This window comes from Trachypithecus francoisi, unplaced genomic scaffold (assembly GCF_009764315.1).
Source record: "Trachypithecus francoisi isolate TF-2019V2 unplaced genomic scaffold, Tfra_2.0 Contig01579, whole genome shotgun sequence".
Taxonomy (NCBI): domain Eukaryota; kingdom Metazoa; phylum Chordata; class Mammalia; order Primates; family Cercopithecidae; genus Trachypithecus; species Trachypithecus francoisi.
This window is the reverse complement of record NW_022681442.1, coordinates 32,992,280-33,020,153: the sequence shown is the minus strand read 5'-3', so window position 1 is coordinate 33,020,153 and position 27,874 is coordinate 32,992,280. Positions and strand designations below refer to the sequence as shown.

The following is a 27,874-nucleotide window of genomic DNA, read 5'->3' as shown; positions in this document are numbered from 1 at the left end:
GTTTAGAGAGGAACACAAATAACTTGAAGGAGCTGAAAAACACAGCATGAGAATGTTGTGAAGCATACACAAGCATCAATAGCCACATCAACCAAGTGGAAGAAAGGATATCAGAGTTTGAAGACCACCTTGCTGAAAAAAGGCATGCAGATAAGATTAGAGAAAAATGAATGAAAAGAAATGAACAAAACCTCTGGAAAATATGGGACTATGTAAAAAGACCGAATGTATAACTGATTGGAGTACCTGAAAGAGATGGGGAAAATGAAACCAAGTTGGAAAACACACTTCAGGATATCATCCAGGAAAACTTCCCCAACCTAGCAAGAGAGGCCAACATTCAAATTCAGGAAATACAGAGAACCCCACTAAGATAATCTATGAGAAGATCAACCCCAAGACACACAATCATCAGATTCCCCAAGGTCAAAATGAAGGAAAAAATGTTAAGGGCAGCCAGAGAGAAAGGCCAGGTCACCTACAAAGGGACTACAATCAGACTAACAGTGGACCTCTCAGTAAAAACCCTACAAGCCAGAAGAGAGTGGAGGTCAATATTCAACATTCTTAAAGAAAATAGTTTTAAACCCAGAATTTTAAATCCAGTCAAACTAAAATTCATAAATGAAGGAGAAATAAAATCATTTCCAGACAAGCAAATGCTGAGAGATTTTGTCATCACCAGCCTGCCTTCCAAGAGCTCCGAAATGAAGCACTAAATATGTAAAGGAAAAAACCAGTACCAGTCACTGCAAAAACATACCAAAATATAAAGACCAATGACACTATGAAGAAACTGCATCAACAAGTGTGCAAAATAACCAGATAGCATCATGATGGCAGGATGCAATTTACACATAACAATATTAACCTTAAATGTAAATGGGCTAAATGCCCCGATAAAAGACACAGACTGGTAAACTGGATAAAGAGTCAAGACCCATCAATGTGCTGTATTCAGGAGACTCATCTCATGTGTAAAGACACACAAAGGCTCAAAATAAAGGGATGGAGGAATATTTACCAAGCAAATGGAAAGCAAAAAAAAAGCAAGGGTTGCAATTCTAGTCTCTGACAAAACAGACTTTAAACCGCCAGAGTTAAAAAAAGACAGAAGGGCAGTACATAATGGTAAAGGAATCAATTCAACAAGAAGAGCTAACTATCCTAAATATAAATGCACCCAACACAGGAGGACCCAGATTCATAATACAAATTCTTAGAGACCTATAAAGAGACTTAGACTCCCACACAATAATAGTGGGAGACTTTAACACCCCACTGTCAATATTAGACAGATGAATGAGACAGAAAATTAACAAGGATATTCAGGACTTAAACTCAGCTCTGGATCAAGTGGACCTAATAGACATCTACAGAACTCTCCACCCCAAGTCAACCACATGGCACTTATTCTAAAATCAACCACACAATTGGAAGTAAAACACTCCTCAGCAAATGCAAAAGGAGGGAAATAATAACAGTCTCTCAGACCACAGTGCAATCAAATTAGAACTCAGGATTAAGAAACTCACTCAGAAATCACAGAACCACATGGAATTTGAACAACCTGCTCCTGAATGACTCCTGAGTAAATAATGAAATTAAGGAAGAAATAAAGAAGTTCTTTGAAACCAGTGAGAACAAAGAGACGAGACAATGTACCACAATCTCTGGGACACAGCTAAAGCAGGGGGACATTTATAGCACTAAATGCCAACATCAGAAAGCTAGAAAGATGTCAGATCAACACCCTAATGTCACAGTTAAAAGAGCTAGAGAAGCAAGAGCAAACAAATCCAAAAGCTAGCAGAAGACAAGAAATAACTAAGATCAGAGCAGAACTGAAGGAGATAGACACAAGAAAAACACTCAAAAATAAATCAATGAACCCAGGAGCTGGTTTTTAGAAAAAATTAACAAAATAGATAGACTACTTAGACTAATAAAGAAGAAAAGAGAGAAGAATCAAATAGACACAATAAATGATAAAGGGGATATCACCACTGACCCCACAGAAATACAAACTACCATCACAAAATGCTATAACCACCTCTACACAAACAAACATGAAAATCTAGAAGAAGATAAATTCCTGGACACATATACCCTCCCAAGACTAAACCAGGAAGAAGCTGAATCCCTGAATAGACCAATAGCAAGTACTGAAATTTAGGCAGTAATTAATAGCCTACCAACCAAAAAAGGCCTAGGACCAGACAGATTCACAGCTGAATTCTACCAGAGGTACAAAGAAGAGCTGGTAACAGTCCTTCTGAAACTATTCCAAACAGCTGAAAAGGAGGGATTTCTCTCTAGCTCATTTTATGAGGCCAGCATCATCCTGATACCAGAACCTGACAGAGACACAACAAAAAAAGAAAACTTCAGGCCAAGATCGATGCAAATATCCTCAATAAAATGCTGGCAAACTAAATCCAGCAGCACATCAAGAAACTTATCCACCACGATCAAGTCAGCTTCATCCCTGGGATGCAGGGCTGGTTCAACATACGCAACTCAATAAACATAATCCATCACATAAACAGAACCACTGACAAAAATCACATGATAATTTCAATAGATGTAGAAAATCCCTTTGATAAAAATCAACATCTCTTCATGTTAGAAACTCTCAATAAAATAGGTATTGATGGAACATATCTCAAAATAATGAGTTATATATTACAAACCTACAGCCAATATCATACTGAGTGGGCAAAAGCTGGAAGCATTGCCTTTGAAAACTGGCCAAGACAAGGATGCCCTCTCTCACCACTCCTATTTAACATAGTACTGGAAGTTCTGGACAGGCAATCAGACAAGAGAAAGAAATAAAGAGTATTCAAATAGGAAGAGAGGAAGTCAAGTTGTCTCTGTTTGCAGATGACATGATTCTGTATTTAGAAAACCCCATCATCTCAGTCCAAAAACTCCTTAAGCTGATAAACAACTTCAGCAAAGTCTCAGGAGACAAAATCAAAGTGCAAAAATCACAAGCATTCCTATACACCAACAGACAAACAGCCAAATCATGAATGAACTCCTATTTGCAATTGCTACAAAGAGAATAAAATACCCAGGGATACAGCTAACAAGGGACGTGAAGGACCTCTTCAAGGAGAACTATAAACCACTGCTCAAGAAAATCAGAGAGGACACAAACAAATGGAAAACATTCCATCCTCATGGATAGGAAGAATCAATACTGTGAAAATGGCCACATTACCCAAAGTAATTTATAGATTCAATGCTATTCCCATCAAACTACCATTGACATTTTTCACAGAGTTAGAAAAAACTACTTTAAATTTCATATGGAACCGAAAAAGAGCCCAGATAGCCAAGGCAATCCTAAAAAGAACAAAGCTGGAGGCATTATGCTACCTGACTTCAAACTATACTACAAAGCTACAGTATTTAAAAGAGCATGGTACTTGTCTGAAAACAGACATAAAGACCAACAGAACAGAACAGAGACCTCAGATATAATATCACACATCTACAACCATCTGATCTTTGATAAACTGGACAAAACAAGCAACGGGGAAAGGATTCCCTATTTAATGTATTGTGCTGGAAAAACTGGCTAGCCATATGCAGAAAACTGAAGCTTGACCTCTTCCTTACACCTTATACAAACATTAACTCAAGATGGATTAAAGACTTCAGTGTAAAACCCCAAACCATAAGAACCTAGGCAATATCATTCAGGACATAGGCATGGGCGAAGACTTCATGATGAAAATGCCAAAAGCAACTGCAACCAAAGACAAAATTGACAAATGGGATCTAATTAAACTAAAGAGCTTCTACCCAGTAAGAGAAACTATAATCAGAGCAAACAGGCAACCTACAGAATGGGAGAAAAGTTTTGCAATCTACCCATCTAACAAAGGTCTAATATCCAGAACCTACAAGGAACTTAAACAAATTTACAAGAAAAAAACAACCCCATAAAAACTGGGCAAAGGATATGAACAGACGCTTCTCAAAAGAAGACATTCATGTGGCGAACAAATATATGAAAAAAAGCTCAACATCATTGATCATTAGAGAAATGCAAATCAAAACCACAATGAGATACAATCTCACATCAGTCAGAATGGCAATTATTAAAAAAGTCCAGAAACAATAGATGCTGGCGAGGCTGTGGAGAAATAGGAATGTTTTTACACTATTGGTGGGAATGTAAGTTAGTTCAACCATTGTGGAAGGTGGCGTGGCAATTCCTCAAGGATCTAGAACCAGAAATACCATTTGACCTAGCCATCCCATTACTGGGTATACACCCAAAGGAATATAAATAATTCTACTATAAAGACATACGCACATGTATGTTTATTGCAGCACTATTTACAATAGCAAAGACATGGAACCAACCCAAATGCCCATTAATGATAGACTAAATAAAGAAAATATGGTACAGACACACTATGGAATAACATGAAGCCTTAAAAGGAATGAAATCATGTCCTTTGCAGTGACATGGGTGAAGGTGGAAGCCATTATCCTCAGCAAACTAACCCAGGAACAAAAAACAAAACACCGCATGTTCTCACTCATAAGTGGTAGTTGAACAACGAGAACACATGGACACAGGAAGGGGAGCAACACACACCGGGGCCAGTCGGAGGGGTGGGGGAGTGAGGGGAGGGAGAGCATTAGCATAAATAGCTAATGCATGCTGGGTTTAAAACCTAGATGATGGATTTGATAGGTGCAGCATGCCACCATGACACACGTAGACCTATGTAACAAACCTACATGTCCTGCACTTGTATCCTGGAACTTAAAGTAAAATTAAAAACAAAAGAAATATTTTATGTAAAACTGTTTTATAATCATATACAAATAACCACAATGAAAACAATACTGACATTAATAGAGCTTTGTCATAAAATGCTTTTCAGTTTCTTGTATGTACAGCTTCCCATAGTCCTCAAAACAATCCAGTAAGGTAGATATTTCTGTATTTCAGTGGAGGAGGTTATGGGGTTATGAGACTTTCTCAAATTCATGTAGTTAGTGTAGGCTAAACTCAGGTTCTGATTCCAAATCCGACCATCTTTCCAGTATCTTATGCTGCCTCCAAGCTGTTTTCACTGAGGCTAGGAAGTATAGTAAACTCTAAGATACAAAAAACCAGCTGAATTTTTGCCTTGAGAAAACACTACCATAGTGATTAGAAAAAGGAAAAAGCTGGAGCACCTTCTTTGCTTGTTAGCTTCCTCTCACAGTCTTGAGCCCTTCAATGCTTATTGTAAGACAATGTGCTGGATGCAGGTATCAAAAGGTGACTGGCTCAGGGCCTCTGCCACAAGACAACCACAATGAAGCCCAGGAGACAGAAATGTGGACAAGGACATACCAAAGTTTCTGTGTGCTGTAACAGATGGTTAGTTTGTACCAGTAGTACAGTAAGAGGACCTCAGTAAGAGGAGTAGTTAGGTCTGCCTTATGGTGTTAGAAGAAGGAATACAGATTAAGAAAACCTTCATATTGTCTACAATGTTGAATATGAGATTGAAAGAAGGGTAAGATTTTGCCAGGAGGAGCAGCCCAGGCAAAGAATAGCATGAGCAAAGCAAGGAAGACTCAAAATGAGCTGTTCACAGAAGTCCAGTATGGCTGGATGTCAGGGAACAAGTAAGGGAATGGCAGGAGGTTAGGCTGGTCAGATCACTAGGAGCTGTCCTGTGTTGCCTTTACAAGTCTGGCCTTTACCCTTAACAACAAGGTACAAGTCCAGGTCCTATTTATCTTTGTATGATTAGCACCCAGCATAATATTGTAAAATATAGCCAGCTCGCCCTCCACGTATGTTTGTTGAATTTATTCCGTCTTTAAACACACACAAGAGATTCTCAGGCTCAGATTTGCATTTTAGGATCTGGCTATGGAAAAGATGAAAGATATTGGTGAAGATAAGCTGGCAAGAGATTACTACAGAGACATGGGAGGCTTTGAAATATAGGAATGAAAAAAAAAAAAGGCCCACTTTAGAAACACTGTTGGTGTGCTCAAGAGAAAGAGGAGAATGCCAAAATTTTAATTGCAATAACGAATGCCATTGTCCAAGATGAGGAACCCAGGAGAGGACTTTCAATGCTGCTGGTGGTAAATATATTCCAATCCTCCTGAATATATCTCAAATAACTTGAAGTACTCGTCATTGATATTAACAGCCCTGTATTCATAAGAAAATTAAGACCAAATAAATCATTAATGCCCTACTTGGCTAAAAGTCTCTGGACAGGCAATTCGGAACATTTCTAATTTGGTATGTTGAAAATTGGAAACTGGTCCTTCATGACACCATAATCAGGAGATCCTCATATGCATTGAATAGTTTGCTCTGTTATATGTGAGAATTAAGTCCTTAAATAATGTTCTATTATCTAAAGGAACATTATAAAAAGAATGAGAAAACTATTGTTAGTGACATTCAAAGTACCGTTATTGTATTTTCTCCACATCTGCACCCTACATCTCAAAGAAAATCCAAAAAATCTATAATTAAATAGGAAATATCCTGAGCCCATAAGTAGAATAGTATAGAGTTCACAGAAAAATATTTTTAAATCGGATCTAGAAAAAGAGCTACCATGATCCTACAGAGGAAAATCAATTGTTCTTCTTAAACCAATTTATAGGCTTAATGGAATTCGAATAAAAAATCCCAGCAGATATTTTTGAAGCTTTACAAAACCATTCTAACATTCATTTGGAAGAAGCCAAGAAAATTTTGAAAACTTGGAATAATGAAGGGGTATTTATTGGATCTACCATATATTATCATGAAATTTGTAATGATTAAAACATTCAAGATTTAGTAAGGAGATCTATGGAATAAAATTTAAAATACTATATAAGAAGTTATTACACAAAAAGGAATTCAGTGTCTGAAAAATTGAAGCATTCTGAAATGTGCTATGTGACTTGTTGTCTATTTGGGAAAAAAAGTCAGATCCTCACCTAATATTCTGTATAATAAATCAAAATATTAAAATGTAGTTTAGTTTCATTATATTTAAAAAATTTCAGGCCGGGCGCGGTGGCTCATGCTTGTAATCCCAGCACGTTGGGAGGCCGAGGCAGGTAGATCACAAGGTCAGGAGATCGAGACCATCCTGGCAAACATGGTAAAACCCTGTCTCTACTAAAAATACAAAATATTAGCTGGGTGTGGTGGTGGGCACCTGTAATCCCAGCTACTGGGGAGGCTGAGGCAGGAGAATGGCATGAACTCGGGAGATGGAGCTTGCAGAGAGCCAAGATCGCACCACTGCACTCCAGCCTGGGCGACAGAGTGAGACTCTGTCTCAAAAAAAAATAAAAAACAAAACAAAACAAAAATTCAATCACAATTTAATATTTGTAGACAAATTATATTATCTTTTTAACCTTAGTGGCATATTGAAGCAGTAGAAAAGTTGTTTTAGCTAACTTTGAGGAAATACCATTATTAAGTATGTGTTCATGTAAAAATTGCTGTAAGCTACATTTTTTCCTTTTCCTTCTTAGCAAAATGATGAGATCAACTTCAACCATATGGAAGCATTTCTACACTTAGTTTGAGGAGGAAAAAAATCAAATTTGCAAATAATGTCAAACAAAATATGCATTTCCAAATCCTAGCAAGATGACCAAACACATCCTTATCTTTTTAGAAAGACCTCATCTAAAATAGGACAACTATTCTGTTTTCAGACGTCTTCGAATAATATTTATATTTTTAAAAAACTAGAAAAGGAAAACCAACCACAGAAATAACACATAAAGAAAAATAATCAGATACAATTCCAAAGAACAGATATTACAGTTAATGAGTTTGGGGTATACTCCCTGCCCTCATGAACCTTCCCTGAACATTAGGCTTTCTATATCTTATATGCATAAATCTATACCATTCCTATACTCCATTTTTATATCTGTATTGACACTGTGGAGGACAATTCCAAAAAGATCATTATTTTCTTTGTTCAAATCTAACATTGATAGACGCTTCTGCTCTCTAGTTCTGCCTGTTTCTCGGAAACTGGCCCAAACCACATAAATGAACAACTTCAACACAGCTGCAAAATGCTCAGCAACAGTAATATTAGAGGTGGAATAACATGCACACGGAATAGTGCTGTCAGGAGTGAAAGTCCACTGGGAGAGTGAAATTCTGTTTAGGGTCTGGTATTATCTAAGGACTTTCTACCATTCACTTCATTTCTAATCCCTAGATTTAGGTCTATGAAGGTACAAGTTAATGATGACTCAGGCTGTGAATACTGACAAGAGTGGAAGATCTTGGTTTTCCAGGGTTGGATGTTCCCATAGCTGAATTATGGTGACAGAGATCTGGACTATGATCTCAGAGGACAAGCTGCCTTTGCCCTCATGCTGATCTCCAGTCACACAAAGAAGCGTAAGAGAGGGAAGAGGACAGTGCCTGTATCTAATGAAATTGGCCAGTGCCAGGCAGACATTTCGATATTTGGGGGTCTTTCCATTAGGGCCATTCTGCTACTATAGAAAAGAACAAAATATCTCCTTTCATTGTGAGAGTTCCTTTCCCCCACACAGGGGACTCCAAATCTGGGAGAATTTCTTTCCTTTGTTATCCACCTGCACATATGACGTATCTGAAATATTGTTGAGCCTTCTCTCCCAGGGCATATCACAGCTCTGTATTATAATAAGGCCCATCTTTACTCATGGTCTTTGGGGTTTGATTTCTACTTCTGGATCACAGATTGCAACCCTAAAATCTGATTTCTGAAGTTTGCTCCCAGGAAAGGGGATAAATCCTTCACCAGGAACTGGATATCTGAGTACATACTTTAATAAGAGCGTAGCAGCCTGATCTTTCCTGTCCACAAAGAGAATCTTTGATTATGTTAACTAACACAAATAAGATGTGACAGCCATTCTACACAAAAGCCTAGGGAAAGTTTGTGAGAAAATAATTCATCCTGAGTTATAGTAAACCAGGCTGAACTCTAGATAAACAATATTTTGGGGCATCTTTCATTTGGTCCAAAGCCACTTACTTTTTCATGGTTAATAATATGTTGAGCTAGACTGGGTGCTACATAGAAGAAATGAAATATTGACCTCTTTCTTTTTCCCTTTCCCCTTCTCTCCCTCACCTTCAATCCTCCGTTTCTTTCTCCCTTACTCACTCCTTGCCTCTCCTCTCCTCATCCCTATTTATATATATATTAATAATATCACATTGGCAGTAGACCAATAAACAGCATATAGTTATATGTTTGTTGACTTTAATGGCTAGTGCAGGTCTCTATTTAGGCTTCCCTTGGAGCTTATGTTTCCCTTAGGTTGATAGAGCCTTAAATATACACGAATTGAGATGGGTGAGACTCTTCAACCAATCCATCTTGTTGATAAAAGTCACTTCCTGGCAGTTTAATTTAAGGAGAATCCTGAATGAAGGAAAAAATAAGTTAATTACCATCTGCCGATTGACAGGTATGTAGTAAGCAGATTACCTACTTACAACCCTATAAGGTTGGCATTATTAGTCTCATTTTATAGATAAGAAATTGTGCTCAAGATCACACGGGCAGTTAATTGCAGAGCTGGGATTCAAACCCAATTCTGATTCTAAAGCTCTTGTTATAACCATGCAGAGATGGCAAATTTGTACTATGTGTGGTGTTGTTCCTTTTTGCTAAGCCTATGGTAAGAGAGGTCAATAATCCCTCATTTATCTCACAACTGGCCTAAGAGTTTTTCTCAAGATAGAGTGCCAGACCCTGTTTCCTAAAACTGGCTCCCAAGATGAAGCCTATTTGCTGCCAGCGAAGGGTTGCGAGACGGAAGGCTATAGGACAATGTCTGGAACAAGATAGAGGCAGATGTCAGAGAATAACACATATAGGAGGACCAGATAGATTTGCTTGATTGGAATGAAGAAATGGGGGATGATGAGAAGAGATGATGAAAGAGACTTGGAAGGCTCTGGCTGGAGTTGGAAGGTGCTGGTTAGAAGATCATGATACATATCCCTCGACAGTCCAAAATGCTGCTGAGGAAGTTGTAAAGACTTGGATTCAAGCAAAGAAGGCTCTAATAACCTGAAATGATTTGACCTGGCTGTAGAGCCTGGTGAGAAGGAGGAAAAACGCATCAGGATTTTGTTATGGACTTCACATGAAAAAGCACACTTTTTTTTGGAGCTCCAGCCCTGCTATAAACCTGACTGTAAGCATGAACACTGAGGAACTGAGGTGGAGAAGAATTGTATTTTATTTTGTATGCTAGACTATTTAGCTTAATTGAAAGATGAAGATTCAGAAAAATAGCATCACTGAATAGCAAGAGAATGGGCCCCAGAGTCAGACACTTATCTGATTTGTGACCTGGCTCCACAGTTCATTAGCCATGGGACCTTGGGTAAGTTGTTTAACCTCCTTGATCCATGTCATATGGAAGGAACAGAAGCTATATCCCAAAAGTGTTGTGAGAATTAACAAGAAAACAAATATGCAGAAACAAAGGTAGTGCCTGATACACTGTTGGCACTCAATAAATGTCAGTTTCCTCTTCTTGGTTCTGGTTTTTGAGCTTTGTAAATTATTTAATATTTGCGCAACTATATTCTTTGATCCGTAAAATAAAGATAATAAAACTTGCTTTGCCTATATTACATGGTAGTGTGTCTCATACATTAGTGTGTAAAGAATTCTTTGAGGTCTTTATTCAAAATGCCAATATCTGGCTCACATTCCCACACATCTGCTTCAGGAAGTCTGAGCTGGAGCCTAAGAATCATGCTGCATGCTTAGCAGTCCCTCTAGGTGCTTCCAATTCGAGAGGACCATGGACCACACTTCTGACAAATTCTAATCTTAGCAGCACCTATAAGGGGACAGCATTCTTGGAGGGGAAAGCACGGTTGTGAGGGAAAGAAGAAGAGGGAAGAGAGGAAAAACTGGAAAACAAGAAAGTGAGGAAGAATATTTCTGAAGACCATCTGACTAGTAAAGTGTCAAATCGAAGTCTGTGTTTCAGGACTCCAGCCTCCATCTCCAATGTTCTAACACCCATCCCAGACAGACAGACTGACTTCTCTGGTTTTAGAGACAGAGATAAACATCCTCCATTGTAATGACAGTAACTCAAAAGCTTGAGTTTGGGTAAAGAAGTAGTCTGTTTTCTCAATCAGCAAAGAAGGCCTTTTCAGGAACAAAATAAAAGTAAATGAAAGCAAGTTTAGAAGTAACTGGTCATTGACACAATTCTCAGCTAGAGAGTAGACCTTTGCAGCATACAGTACTTCCCTGTTAATGAGCACTGAACAGCTTTGGTCTCTCTAGAGGCAGAGAGATGGAAATTTTCATCTTATAAACTAAGTGTAATATACTGTTATCTTCTCTTCTCCTGTAATTTGGTCAAGTCATAAAACTTTCACAGCTGAAATAAAACAACAATTATTAGGAATAACATCGTGATAATTACTCTGTGCACCAAATTGTACCCAGCTGTGCGTCTTCCTTCTCCAAACAAGAATGTGGGATAAGGTTTTTAGACAGGAAGTAGAACTGTGATTACCCTCATTATACTGACATGTTATTGTAGCTAATCTTTCTAGTTCCTTTCCTCATTCAATTCTCTGAACTGCTTAGAAAGCTACATTGAGTCATATGCAAAAAATCTATTAGACTGAAACCTGCCTTTTCATCTTGAAAATATATCTGATCTTCTTAACAATTGAGACTCCAGATGACTCAGAGACTTGAAGTATCATTCACACATGGCCAGGCATGGTGGCTTACACATGTAATTCTAGCAATTTGGAAGGCTGAGGCAGGAGGATTGCTTGAGCCCAGAAGTTAGAGGCTGCAGTGAGCTATGTGTGTACCACTGTACTCCAACCTGGGTGACAGGGTGAGACCCTGTGTCAAAACAACAACAACAAAAACAAAAACAATTCACCTAATTGATAATCCAGGTCTCATTTAGTTCCAAAGTGCCGGCTCTTCACCACCCTGCTATATTGATTCACTATTAAAGAAAACAGAAGGTTATTGCTATGTATTAGAAAATAAATCAGGAACTTGTCTGTCATGTGCTAAACTATCATAGAACTCATGAAAGTTAAACATGAAAGGGAGATCTTAAATAACTTATTACAATCCACCCATGAGGAGACTGATGTCTCGAGTGGGTATCATAGCAATTAAATATCCAAAATTACCTTTTGTCTCTATTTGAATTCTCTTCTTGGCAGGTACAGGCAGGACTGACTTGTCCATTAGGCACTACTGTAGGCACAGTGCCTGGGAACCACAACACTTTAATATACCACTTTTTTTTAAAATTAAAATTAGGAAAAAAAAAACAAGTTTAAGGTTAAAAAAATTGTTATATGTCTTTATACCAATGGAGTGTAAATATAATTTTTAATATGTCTTTAAGGAAGGGACTCATGAAGTCAAAAGTGCCTTGGGCCCATAAAAGTCACAACGGAAGTCTGTATACAGGAATACAGTAAAATTTCCATTTATACAGCCTTCATACCTACCCATGCTTTGAGGAAAACATGGAATCGATAAATCAGGATTAGACACTTAGTAGAAGTGTTGGTGATTAGACACAACTAAAGACAGAAATTCTGGATACAAATCAGCAATTTTTTTATTTCTGCTTTATTGAACATATAGCATACATCATGTGGTCTGCCGTGATGGTAAAGACCATTATTTGTTTCCTAGTTTTGTCCTGCTTCTGTCTCCTTTGCTCAAATGTAAATGCTTCCCATAGCTCTCTGGGCCACGATAGGAGCAGAAAACTCTGTCTAGCTTTCTATTCTAACACGGGTTCAGGTTAGAATATTCCACTAGCAACTCTGTAGAATGTTGGATTAACCTCCATTCTTCATTCTTCACTCATTCAACAAACTGGAGCACCTACTATGTACTAGGCTTGTTGCTAGCACTGCATATACAATAGTAAATACAACATACTTCTTGCCCTCATGGAATTTATAATCTATAAAGGACAAGCAAACAAACAACAAATATATAGTTACAAAGTATAACTATCTATACCCTGTTAGTTTAGATAGAGAATTACTTTGCTAGATGACTCAAGGAAGCACTCTGATGGATGAGAAGAAACCAGCCATGTGGAGAGGACACTGCTCTAGCATGGTACTAGCTTAGCACATAACCAGGCCCATGAGGACTGAGTGAGGTAAGAAAAAGAGAACGTGGGAGAAGATAAAAATGAAGCTCTGGATAGAGACTAGCTCATTCACTGTAGAGCCCTACAGGCCATGGTAAAGAGATTACATTTTATTCCAACAGCAATGAAAAGTCATTAAAGCATCTTTAGCAAGTGACTGACATCATATGAACTAGGTTTGTAAATGATTTTTCTGGCAACTGAGTGATCAGATAGGAGGGGGCAAGATGCACGCAAGTAGAGTAGTAATGAGGGTACTGAGGCAATTCAGGTTCTCTGAATTCTCCAAGTTGTAATTCTTTTTTTAAAGTTTCCTTTACTGCCATCGCCCACCGAAACCAGGGTGCATATTCTAAGTCAATGTGATCCAAACATGTTAGTGCAACGTTAATCTCTCAAGATGGTCCCTGAAAGTAAGATTCTGTGGTCAAATAAATTCAGAAACTTCTGCATGCTAAATCCCCTTCTTGGAGGTTCCGAATGTAAACTAATATATTAAAAGCACAGGTAAGTGTTTCAGTAAATGTGTGGATCCCAGCATTTCTCAAGCTTACTTGACCATGGAATGTTTTATTTTTTTCCCCTTCACATAATGTTAATATCCTGTAGAAGTGATATTCTCCAGAGCATATTTAAGAAAGTGCTGCCATAAGTCATTCTAACCAAGAGTCAAGCAAATTCCATGTGCTTGGTTTACTGGGTCCCCTCTCCTTTACCTCTCCATTTATTATTCTAACGGTGTAGACAATATTTTCTGAATCACCATATATTGTATAATATCACCCTTCACATATGGTATTTCTTCTCTCCATTTCTACCTTCTATTTCTATCAACTGTCCCTTTCCTTTTATATTGTCAAGGTTGGTAAAGTTTTCATTCTTTCTGTAACCATACTTCTCTTTCTTGTTTCGGGATCTGGCTCTCCTATAAGCCAGCTGTTGGATATCCTTAATTGATTCTCTATATCGGTAATATTTCTCTGTCTCTGTATAAAGTTCTGTGTATAAGAGCTTTATCTTTTATCTTCTAAATATTTTATTAGACTCTTAAATGCTTTTTGGAAATATAATTTACATACCATACAACTCACTCAGAGAAGTGTTCAATTCAATAGTTTTTATTATATTTTAAGTGCTGTGCAACCATTAACATAATCTAATTCTAGAATATTTCATCATTCCAAAAAGAAACCCTGTATCCACTACAGACACTCCTCATTTCCCCACAATCTTCACCAGCCCTAAGCAACTACTAAACTAGGTTTTGTCTCTATTGATTTCTGACATTTAATATAAAAGGAATCACACAATGTATGGCCTTTTGTGACTGACTTCCTTCAGTGACCATAATATTTTTAAGGTTTATCCATGTTGTAACATGTATTGGTGCTTCGTTTCTTTCATTGTCTAATAATATTTAATTGTATGGATATACCACATTTTCCCTATCTATTAATCAAGTGATGAACATTTGGATTGTTTCTATTTTTTAGCTATTATGAATACTGCTGCTATGAATATTTGTGTACAAGTTTTGTGTGGATATATGTTTTTATATCTCCTAGGAACAGCATTATGTCTAAAAGAACAATGTATATACCTTAATTCAAAATACTGTATTGCTAAAAATGCTAATGATCATCTGAGCCTTCAGTGAGTCATAATCATTTTGCTGACAGAGGGCCTTGCCTTGATATGGATGGCTGCTGACTGATCAAGGTGGTGATTACTGAAGGCTGGGATGGCTGTGGCAATTTCTTAAAATAAAACAACAGTGACATTTGTCACATTAAGTGAATCTTCCTTTCATGGAAGACTTCTCTGTAGCATTCAATGCTGTTTTATGGCATTTTACCCACAGTAGAAACTCTTTCAAAATTGGAGTCAGTCCTGTCAAACCCTGCCACTGTTTTATCAATTAAGTTTACGTAATATTCTAAATCCTTTTGTATCATTTCAACACTGTTCAGAGAATCTTCATCAGGAGTAGATTCCATCTCAAGAAACCATTTGCTCATTTATAAGCAACTCATCAGCCATTCATATTCTATCATGAGATTGCAACAATTCAGTCACATTTTCAGGCTATACTTCTAATTCTAGTCTTCTTGCTATGCCCACCACATCTGCAGTTACTTCCTCCACTGAAGTCTTGAATCCCTCAAAGTCATCCACAAGGGCTAGAGTCCACTTCTTCCAAACTCCTGTTAATATTGCTATTTTGGGCCGGGCGTGGTGGCTCAAGCCTGTAATCCCAGCACTTTGGGAGGCTGAGAGGGGTGGATCACGAGGTCAGGAGATCAAGACCATCCTGGCTAACACTGTGAAACCCCGTCTCTACTAAAAAAAAAAAATACAAAAAAAAACTAGCCGGGCGACGTGGCGGGCGCCTGTAGTCCCAGCTACTCGGGAGGCTGAGGCAGGAGAATGGCGTGAACCCAGGAGGCGGAGCTTGCAGTGAGCTGAGATCCAGCCACTGCACTCCAGCGTAGGCGGCAGAGCGAGACTCCGTCTCAAAAAAAAAAAAAAAAAAAATTGCTATTTTGACCTTTTCCCATGAATCACAAATGTTCGTAATGGCATCTGGAATGGTGAGTCTTTTCCAGAAGGTTTTCAATTAACCTTGCCCAGATCCATCAGAGAAGGAATCACTATCTATGGTAGCTATGGCCTTATAAAATGTACTTCTCAAATAATGTATTTCTTAAATAATAAGACTTGAAAGTCAACAGTACTTCTTGATCTCTAGGCTGCAGAATGGAGGGTGAGTTAGCAGGCTTAAAAAATTAATTTCATTGTACATTTCCATCAGAGCTCTTGGGTGACCAGGCACATTGGCAATGAGCAGTAATATTTTGAAAGCAATCTTTTTTTTTTTTTTTTTTTCCTGAGCAGTAGGTCTCAGTAGTGGGTGTAAACTATTTAGTAAACTATGCTATAAACAGATATGCTGTCACCCAGGTTGTATTGTTCCATTTATAAAGCACAGGTGGAGTAGATTTAACATAATTCATAGGGACCCTACGATTTTCAGAGTTTCAGATTTCCAAGAGAAGGATGTCTCATCTATATTGAAAACCTGTTGTTTAGTGTAGTCACTTTCATTAATTATCTTAGTTGTATCTTCTGGAGAGCTGCTTCCCCTTGCATTTTTCATGTTATGGAGATAGTTTATTTCCTTAAACCAACCTCTGCTAGCTTCCAACTTTCCTTCTGTAGCTTCCTCACCTCTCTCAGCCTTTATAGAATTGAAGAGAGGTAGGGTCTTGTCCTGGATTAGGCTTTCCCTTAGGGAATATTGTGGCTGGTTTGATCTTCTATCTAGATTGCTACAACCTTCTCCATAGCAGCAATAAGGCTGTTTCACTTTCTTATCATTCTTGTGTTCACCAAAGTAGCACTTTTAATTTCCTTCAACAACTTTCCCTTTACATTCACAAGTGGGCTAACTGTTTGGGACAAGAAGCCTAGCATTCAGCCTATCATGGCTTTCAACATGCCCTCCTCATTAAGCTTAATCATGTTGAGCTTCTGCCTTAAAGTAAGAGACATGCAGGTCTTTCACTTGAGCACTCAGAGGCCATTGTAGTGTTATTTATTGGTGTAATTTTAATATTGTTGCGTCTCAGGGAATAGAAAAGCCTGAGAACAGGGAGAGAGATGGGAAAATGGCTGGTGGGTGGAACAGACAGAACATACATTTATTGATTAAGTTTGCCATCTTACAGTTCATGGTGCCCCAAAATAATTACAATAGCAGCATCAAAGATCACTGATTACAGATCACCATAATAGACATAATAATAATGAAAAAGTTTGAAATGTTCCAAGAATCACCAAAATGTGACAGAGACATGAAGTGAGGTACCACAAACCTTCAATTTATAAAAAATTCAATATATGTGAAGCACAATAAATATGAGGTTTGCCTGTATTCACTTTTAAAAATTCGGAACTAAGTAGATTTGTCAAGGTAGAGGTATAGGTTTTTCTCTGTTATTGGATATATAATTTTTTTAGATAAATCTCCTTTTTAGTGGGATTTCTATTTTGTAGGTAGAATACAAACATGTTTTAGGACACACACACAAAAATCACTAGATTAAGATAAAATTGTCATTACATAGGTGATGTGTAAAAGTTTACAAAAGAAAAACAAGAAACTGATATAACTCTAAATAGTAATTCCCATGCCTTTAGATAAAAACTGATGATTAAGAATAGCCATTTCCCAAATGAGGAAATGAAAACAATAAAATAAGCATTTTGTTAAGTAATTCCCATTTTCCAGCCCACAGGCTAATCCCTGAAGATATTAAATACGAACATGAAGATTCTATTTCTGTCTTCATAGAGTTCATATCATAACTGGAAAAACAGTCCTGTTTATTCTGCAACTACCTCAGTAAAAAAGCTTACCCAGCAATCCCACCTATGGGTATATATCCAAAATAAAGGAAGCCAGTATATCAAAAAGATTATGCACACTTCAATGTTTATTGCAGCAATATTCACAATAATCAAAATATGGAATCAACCTGTATTCATCAAGGGATGAATGGATAAAGAAAATGTAGTATATATACACATGGAATACTATTCAGCCATAAAAAGAGTGAAATTCTGTCATTTTCAGCAACATGGATGGAACTCGAAGACATTATATTAAGTGAAATAAGCCAGGCACAAAAAGACAAGTATTGTATGTTCTCACACACATGTAGGAGCAAATGAAAAAGTAGACCTCATGGAGGTAGAGAATTGGTGGTAACCACAGGCGAGGAAGGGAAGGAGAGAGGGAGGATGAAGAGAGGTTGGTTAATGGGTACAAAAACACAGTTAGAAGGAATAAGTTCTAGTGTTCAATAGCACAGTAGTGTGGCAACAGTTAACAGTAGCTTATTGTATATTCCAAGTAGCTAGAAGAGATTTGGATGTTCCCAACATGAAGAAATAATTTAAAAATTGTCATAAATATGTACAAAAAATATGTACGATTTGTATGTATCAATAAAATTTTTTAAAAACTTAAGACATTGGTATAGTTTCAAAAAACCAAAGTTATCATGATTTATAAAATCAACATAATCCATTTAAATGATTATTTATATTATGCTTTTCAATGCTTCATAATTACAATTATGCATACTGTTTTTTTGTTGGATGACCTTAAAATCAGTTGTTGAATAAGACAGATACTACTCATTCAACAAACATTTATAAAGCACTTACTATATTCCTAGGTTCTGAGGATATAGAACGTAGGAATATTCTGAGGATATGAATAAAACAAATGGGTTCCTGACCCTACTCTGTGGTTTATCATGGCTGGCAGATATATAAACAAATGTTATCATCAATTTGATAAGTGCTATAGCAGAAAAATATAGTGCCATGCAACAACAGAGGAGGTCCTAAGAAATTCTGCCTGAACATGTCAGAGAATATCTAGAGAAAGGAGAAAAACAAGAGGAGAGGCTGGTATTCTTAACAAAATGACACAAAATAAAAAGATGTAAAGGTATAAAAGAGTATGGCATCTTCCAAAATTTACATTAAAAATTTTCTCTACTTTGATGTAGTTAGATGTAATTAGAGGGCAAGGGGGCATCACTGCTTATTAGCTGCAAATTTAGGCAGGCGCAGATGCTAAAGGCCACAAGTACATCTGAAAGGGTTTGGATTTCAAGCAAAAGTGACTTGACCAGATGTTGCATTAAAAAAAAAATACTCTGTAATCCCAACACTTTGGGAGGCTGAGATGGGTGGATTATCTTAGGTCAGGAGTTCAACACTAGCCTAACCAACATGGTGAAACCCCATCTCTACTAAAAATACAAAAATTATCCAGGCATGGTGGTACATGCCTGTAATACCAGCTACTCGGGAGGCTGAGGCAGGAGAATTGCTTTAGCCCAGGAGACGGAGGTTGTAGTGAGCTGAGATCACACCACTCCACTCCAGCCTGGCTGACAGAGTGAGACTCTGTGTTTAAAAAGCAACAACAATAAAAAAAAACTACTCAGGAATTTATATGGAAAAATTATTAGAGTCTGAGGCTAGCTAGATATCAATAAATCATTTAGGATTAAAAACAATAAGGTTTAAAATAAAAATGAAAAGAAAATGGGATATGAAGGATACTAAGAAAATTACAGTACTTAATAACTAATTGAATGTGTGAACGAAGGAGAAAACTGATCTAAAATGGCTTCCATGTCTGGGTCTCAGACAAAATGGTTATTGTCAAATTTGGTTAAGTTACTAATGGTTACTACAATGGTTACTAATCAAATTTGGGATAAGAGGAAACAAGACAACATAAGGATTTGAAAATGCTGAGTTCTTTTCATAATTAACAGAATTCAAGTTTAAACAACCATGCAACATGATCCTGCATTAATTAAAATAGAGTAAAATAATAAAATTGACAACATTCATTGCTATAGGATATTGGAGAAAAAGATACACTAATACATTGCTGCCCTGCAACCTGATGAAATTGTTGTGAAAAAAACTTGGCAACAAATATAAAAGCCATAAAAATTATCACATACTTTGACCAAGAAACCCTACTTTTTGGAATATAGCCCAAGGATGTAATTCAAAAGAAATAAATAACCGATTTGTATAAAAATGTTTATAGCTGTGCTATATATTACAAGCAAAATTTGGAAACAGTCCAATGCCCAACAGTGATGGAATGCTTAGGCAGACTTTGGTGCATTAATGCAATGGAATATTTTATTGCTATTAAGAATGACAATATGAGAACTATGTAGAAAAAAGGAAAGGGTCATGTGAAGCAATGAGTAAAAAATGCAGCACTCAAAATGATGCGTATACAATGATCACAACTATGTAAAATTATATCTGTATAACCAGGAGGATTAGAAAGGAATACAGAGCTGGTAATTTAGACTGCTGACATTTTTGTTATTGTTAGTTCAAGTTGCTGGGGATGTTTATGCATTTCTAGTTATATTCACTGTATATTTAGTACATTTAGTACATATACATTAACAGAGATAAATCTCTATTTTTTTCTGACACATAAAAGAAAATCCTGATCAGTATCTTTCCTTGCCTTAGGTGATTTTAAAAAAGATGATCAGATTTAGTCAAAACTAAATAAGAAAAGTGGTAGCAATTCTCTAGAATATCTGCTAATAGGCCTATCAAGACCTTTAATCTCTCAGTATTTTTAGTGTTTTTCAACTTTTTAACCCAGTTTGCTGGCCAAGATTTTGTAAAGCTTCACTTTCTACAAGAGGACCCTGGTATAGAGTAATTTTTTTGTCTTAAAAAATATAAAATGATGCTATAAAATGCATCATATTAATTGTGTTTTTTCAAACAATGTTTCCTTTCCAACCCATCCTAGAGATTGTGATATACTTTCCCCATCCCACGATCCCCTGTTGACTATGGAAGGCCTAGAATGATGAGAAAGATGGAGAATCTCTGACTTAGAGTGGGTGAAGCCACTATGGAAAGAGTCCCTCCTTTTTTCTTAAGACCAAAATAAATAAATAAATAAATAACCAGGAGAAATGCAAATACATTAATTCGTTATATGAACAATGTTGTAAGAAAAGCTAAATAATCTGACCTACCCATCTAGGAGGGCGATGACATTCTTCCTCGGCCGCCCAATATTAGGGCCATATAAGCTGGCTCTGGAATAAATGCGGATGGGCTGCAACAGGCTCTTCAGCTGGATGTAATCCTTTCCCAACTGGCTGCCATTTACTGCCCGGCCATGCATGGTCCGATAGTTATTTGGCTCTAGATTAAAAGCACACATGCAAGTCAGAATTGAGAAGGATAAGGCTCTGCCAACACTTTCCTGTCCACAGATCTCTCTGTCTTTTTCTTAGTAGTATGGAAAAAAAAAAAAAAAAAAAAAAAAAAAACAATAAAAAAGTGGGTGTGAATTATTTTAACTTAAAGAATCACCCAAACAAAAAAAAGTCAAGTTTGGCCGGGCGCGGTGGCTCAAGCCTGTAATCCCAGCACTTTGGGAGGCTGAGACGGGTGGATCACGAGGTCAGAAGATCGAGACCATCCTGGCTAACACGGTGAAACCCCATCTCTACTAAAAATACAAAAAACTAGCCGGGCGAGGTGGTGGCGCCTGTAGTCCCAGCTACTCGGGAGGCTGAGGCAGGAGAATGGCGTGAACCCGGGAGGCGGAGCTTGCAGTGAGCTGAGATCTGGCCACTGCACTCCAGCCTGGGTGACAGAGCGAGACTCCGTCTTAAAAAAAAAAAAGAAATAAGACAACATAAGAGATATCAGTAGCTATATAACTCAAGGGAGACAGACTCTATAGAGTTAGTCCAGGACCTATGGAATGGAGATACAGATTTCAGAGTTGGTCCAGTATATTATCTAAAATGTGTAGTTTTCAACAAAAAACCTATTATACATGAAAAAAATGGAAAAGTTTGGCCCCTCCCAGCAAAAACATAGAAACGGCCTCTTAGGAGGCCTAAATACTAGACTTGGCAGACAAAAACTTACTGTAAATTTGTTCAAGAACTTAAGAGAGTCTGGGCACAGTGGCTCATGCCTGAAATCCCAGCACTTTGGGAGGCCGAGGCAGATGGATCACTTGAGGTCAGGATTTTAAGACCAGTCTGGCCAACAGAGTGAAACCCTGTCTCTACTAAAAATATGCAAATTAGTTCCAGCTACTTGGCTTGGGAAGCTGAGGCAGGAGAATTGTTTGAATCTGGGAGGCAGAGGTTGCAGTGAGTGCACCATTGCACTCCAGCCTAGGTGACAGAATGAGACACTATCTCAAAAAAACAGAAAACAAAAAACAAAACTAAAAATAATAAAGAGCTAAAGGAAAGTATAATGTTAATGATTCATCAAATAGAAATATACATAAAGAAAAGGATATTATAAAAAAGAGTCAAAGAAAAGTATTGAACTGAAATGACTAATCTCATACAGGAGCACATAATGAGATTAACAGCTGAGTTTTTATCAGAAAAAAATGGAGGCCAGAAGATGGTAGGATGATATATTCAAAATGCTGAAAGAAAACAAAACAAAACTGATAACCAAGAATTCCATATGCAGCAAACTATCCTTGAAAACTGCATGCAAAGTTAAACATTCTGAGAAAAACAGAGAGAAGAGATTTTGTTGTGAGCAGATATGCCTTATAAGAAATAAGAAAGGAAGTCATTCAGATTGGAATAAAATGATACCAGATGGTAACTCAAAATCACACAAAATAATAAGACATAAATAAAGGTAATTATATGAATAACTATAAAAAATATTCATTCCTCTTTTCTTCTGTTAACTGATTTAAAAGATAGTTGCATAAAACAAAAATATACAATCGTATTGTTGGGCTTATAAAATATAAAGATATAATATTTAGAATAATAATGGCACAAAGGACTGGGGAATGAAACTGTACTAAAGCAAGTTTCTGTATTAAACTAGAATTAAGAGCCAGACATGGTAGTTCACAGCTGTAATCCTTGCACTTTGGGAGGCCAAGGTGTGTGGATCACCTGAGGTCAGGAGTTCGAGACCAGCCTGGCCAACAAGGTGAAACCCTGTCTCTACTAAAAATACCAAAAGTACCCGTGTGTGGTGGTGGGTGCCTGTAATCCCAGCTACTCAGGAGGTTGAGGCAGGAGAATCACTTGAACCTGGGAGGCGGAGGTTGCAGTAAGCCAAGATCGCACCATTACACTCCAGCCTGAGTGATACAGTGAGACTCTGTCTCAAACAAACAAAAAGCAAAAAAACCTAGAATTATTAAGTAGTATTACTTGAAAATAGATTGTGATGAGTTAAGATGTATTGTAATAAGAAACTACTAAGAAAATAACAAAACAGGGTGGGTGTGGTGGCTCATGCCTATAATCCCAGCACTTTGCTAGGCTGAGGTAGGAGGACTGCTTGAGCCTAGGTGTTCAAGACCATCCCAGGCAACACAGTGAAACCCCATGTCTACAAAAAATTTAAAAAATTAGCTGGGTGTGGTGGTAGGCACCTGTAGTCACAGCTACTCAGGGGGCTGAGGTGGGAGAATCACTTGAGCCCAAGAGATTGAGGCTACAGTGGGCTGTAGTTGTACCACCGCACTCTAGCCTAGCAACAGAGCAAGGCCTTGTGTGAAACAAAAGAAAAGAAAAGAAAAGAAAAGAACAATGAAAACAGTACCTTAGACAATATTTCTTTTACACAAAAAGGCATGAAAAGTGAGAGAGAGGAACAAAAATGCCACGAGATAAATGGAAAACAGCAAGATGGCACATGTAAAGTCAATTATATCAACAATCTCAAATAATGGAAATGGATTAAATACTCCAATTAAAAGCAGAAATTATCAGACTGAATAAAAAATAGGTCCTAATAAGAGACACCTTTCAGATTCAGAAACACAAATAGATTGAAGGCAAAAATTTTTTTTTAAAAGGTAGACGTTGTGGGCTGTGGCATCGTGGCTCATGCCTGTAATCCCAGCACTTTGGGAGGCCAAAGTGGGTGGATTACGAGGTCAGGAGATCAAGACCATCCTGGCTAACATGGTGAAACCCCATCTCTACTAAAAACACAAAAAATTAGCCAGGCATGGTGGCAGGTGCCTGTAGTCCCACCTACTTGGAATGCAGAGGCAGGAGAATGGCATGAACCAGGGAGGCGGAACTTGCAGTGAGCCGAGATTGCACTACTATACTCCAGTCTGGGTGACAGAGTGAGACTGCCTCAAAATAAATAAATAAATAAATAAATAAATAAATAAATAAATAAAGGCTGGGCGCGGTGGCTCAAGCCTGTAATCCCAGCACTTTGGGAGGCCGAGATGGGCGGATCACGAGGTCAGGAGATCGAGACCATCCTGGCTAACATGGTGAAACCCCGTCTCTACTAAAAAAATACAAAAAACTAGCTGGGCGAGGTGGCGGGCGCCTGTAGTCCCAGCTACTCGGGAGGTTGAGGCAGGAGAATGGCATAAACCCGGGAGGCGGAGCTTGTAGTGAGCTGAGATCCGGCCACTGCACTCCAGCCTGGGCGTCAGAGACTCCGTCTCAAAAAAAAAAAAATAAATAAATAAATAAATAAATAAATTTAAAAAGGTAGACTATATAAACAATAACCATAAGAGAGCAGAAATAACTATACTAATACCAGAAAAATAGATTTTAAGATAAAAACATTACTAGAGATAATATGAGGCATTTTATAATGATAAAAGGCATTTTATAATGAGAAGAAGGGTCTCAATATCAGGAAGATGTAACAATTAGAAATATATATGTCCCTAACACCACCAAAATACATTAAACAAAATTGAAGAGAGAAATAGAAAATTCAAGAATAATGGAAGGAGACTTCAACACTACATTCTTAATAATAGATAAAATGACTGGATGAAAAAAATCAGCAAGAATGTAGAAGGCTTGATTGGCACTATCAGCTAACTTTACCTAATTGCCATCTACAGAATACTCCACCCAACAACAGCAGAATACACATTCTTTTCATAGAGAACATCCTTCAGGACAGACCATATTGTAAGACATAAAATAAATCTCATAAATTTAAAAGGATTAAAATCACACAATGGATGTGCTTCAATCACAATAGAATTAAACTAGAATTCAACAAAAATTGAGAAATCCCCAAATATTTGAAAATTTAACAAATAATCCATTGGTCAAAGAAGAAATCACAAGGAAATAAAAAAAATAGAATGGAATAAAAATGAAAATAAAATACATAAAAAGATATGGGATGCAGCTTAAGCAATGCTTCAGAGGGAAATTTATAGACTTAGGCTCCTATATTAGAAATGAACAAAGATCTCAAATCAATAACCTAAGTTTCCACATTAAAAAGGAAAAAAAGAAGAGAAAACTAAATCCAAGCAAAACAAAGGAATGAAATAATAAAAATTAGAGTAGGTATCAATGATATTTTTAAAATAGAGAAAATTCAGAGAAAGCAAAAGTTGGTTATTTGAAAAGACCACAAAACTGATATACCTTTAGTTAGACCACCAAAAAAAGAGAGAGAGAAGTCACGGATTACCAAAAGGGAACACCAGTAAAGGATCTCACAGTAATTAAGTTGATAAGGAACTACTATGAACATCTTTGTGCCAATAATTTAGAAAACTTAAATAAAATGGTAAAGTTCAAAAAAAGGAACAAATTATTAAAACTGACTAAACAAGATGCAGAAAATCTGTATAGACACATAACAACAATAAAAACCCATTGAGGTAGTAATTAAAAATCTTTCCACAAAGAAAGCCCAGACCTGGACGGTTTAGTTGGTGAATTCTATTAAATATTTAAATAAGAAACACCAATGCTTTACAAACTTTTTCAGAAAATGGAGGAAGAGGGTACACTTTTCAACTTATGTTATAAGGCCAATATTACCCTGACACCAAAGCCAGTCAAAGACATCACAAGAGGCTGGGTGCAGTGACTCATGCCTGTAATCTCAACACTTTAGGAGGCCGAGGCAGGTGGATCATTTGAGGTCAGAAGTTCAAGACCTGCCTGGCCAACGTGGTGAAACCCCATCTCTACTAAAAATACAAAAATTAGCCAGGCAGTAGAGGTGCACACCTGTAATTCCAGCTACTCAGGAGGCTGAGGCAGGAGAATCGCTTGAGCCTGGGAGGTGGAGTTTGCAATGAGCCTAGATTGTGCCACTGCACTCCAGTCTGGGTGACAGAGTGAGACCCTTTCTCAAAAACAACAACAACAAGAACAACAACAACAAAACAAAGACATCACAAGAAAACTACAGACCAATATCCCTCATAATACAGATGTAAAATTCCCAACAAAATATTTACAAAGTGAGTCCAGCAACATATGAAAAGTTTTATACACTATGACCAAGTGGGATTTACGCCAGGAATGCAAGGTTGATTTAATGTTAAAGCCTTTTAACTAATGTAAAATACCATTGTAATAGAAAAAAGATCAAAACTAAATTATCTCAATAGCTGCAACACCACCACCAAAACTCATTTGACAAAATGCAACACCCATTCCTGATAAATATTCCCAACAAACTGAATAGAAAGGAGCTTCCTCAACTTGATAAAGAGTATCTAAGAAAAACCTAGACCTAACATCATACTTAATGGTGAAATATGGACTGTGTGCCCCTAAGACTAAGGAGAAGACAAGGATGTCTGCTCTTGCCACTTAAGAGTCAACATTTGTACTAGAGATTCTAGCCAGTGCAGTCAGGCAAGGGAGAGAAATAAAAAGCATCCAAATTGGAAAGGAAGAAGTCAAACTGTTATTATTCTCAGACAATATGATCCTACATATAGAAAATCCTAAGGAATCCACACACAGGAGGCTAAAAAGTACAAAATGTAAAAAGCAAATTCAGCAAGGTTGGAGGGGATACAATATCAATTTATAAAATCAATTATATTTCTAAGTATTATTGATACACAATCCAAAAATGAAATTATAAAAATAATTTCATTCCCAATTGCATAAAAAAGAATAATATACTTAAGAACAAGTAATTAACAAAAGAAGCACAAAATGTATACACTGAAAACTATAAAACATTGCTGAGATAAATTAAAAATTAACTAAATGTGGAGATAATCTATGCTCGTGATAGGAAGATTTTGTATAGCTAAGATGGCAATTCTCCCCAAATTGATCTATAGATTCAATGCTATCTCCATTAAAATTCCAGGAAGCTTTAATGAAGAAATTAACAAGCTAATCCCAAATTTTACATGGAAATGCAAACACCAAGGATAGCCAAATTAATTTTGAAAAAAAAGGAACAAAGTTGGAAGATTTACGTTTCCACATTTTAGCACTCATTATAAAGCTATTGTAATTAAGACAATGTAGTCCTAGCATAAAGAAAGACACACAGATCAGCGGAACAGAATTAAGAGTATAGAACTAAAACTATTTATGGTCAATTGATTTTTTTTACAAAGGTGCCAAGATAAGCAAATGGGTAAAAAACTGTCTTTTTAATAAACGGTACTGGGAATCTCTGTATCCACATGCAAAAAGACTAATTTATAGCCTTACTTCACAAGGTTCACAAAAATTAACTCCTAATAGATTTAGGGGCAAATGTGAGAGCTAAAACAATGAAATTTTTAGAAGAAAATATAGGAAAAAACTCCTTGTGATCTTGGATTAAGCAAAGATTATAGCACCAAAAGCATAATTCATAAAATAAAAACTGATAAATTGAACTTTATCAAAATTCAAAGCCTTTGCACTTTATTTTTTTTCTGCATTGATTTATTTTATTTTTATTTTTATTTTTTTTTTTTAATTTTTTTTAAATTATACTTTAAGTTCTAGGGTACATGTGCATAACGTTTATATCATGTATAACTCCCCAATGCAATCCCTCCCTCCTCCCCCCTCCCCGTGATAGGCCCCAGTGTGTGATGTTCCCCTTCCCGAGTCCAAGTGATCTCATTGTACAGTTCCCACCTATGAGTGAGAACATGCGGTGTTTGGTTTTCTCTTCTTGTGATAGTTTGCTAAGAATGACGGTTTCCAGCTGCATCCATGTCCCTACAAAGGATGCAAACTCATCCTTTTTGATGGCTGCATAGTATTCCATGGTGTATATGTGCCACATTTTCTTAAGATACCACCAAGTTACAAAA

The 27,874-nt window shown here is 37.0% G+C and overlaps 1 protein-coding gene across 2 annotated transcripts in view; it reads right to left on the bottom strand.

Annotated features, from left to right (window-relative positions):
- Positions 1–27,874, bottom strand: part of HPSE2 (heparanase 2 (inactive)) — a 776,827-nt gene that overhangs the window by 239,739 nt on the left and 509,214 nt on the right. For both annotated transcript variants that reach the window (XM_033186321.1, XM_033186330.1), the window contains exon 5: positions 20,820–20,991. In XM_033186321.1, the coding sequence (XP_033042212.1) occupies positions 20,820–20,991 (172 nt within the window). The remainder of the gene's footprint in view (positions 1–20,819; positions 20,992–27,874) is intronic.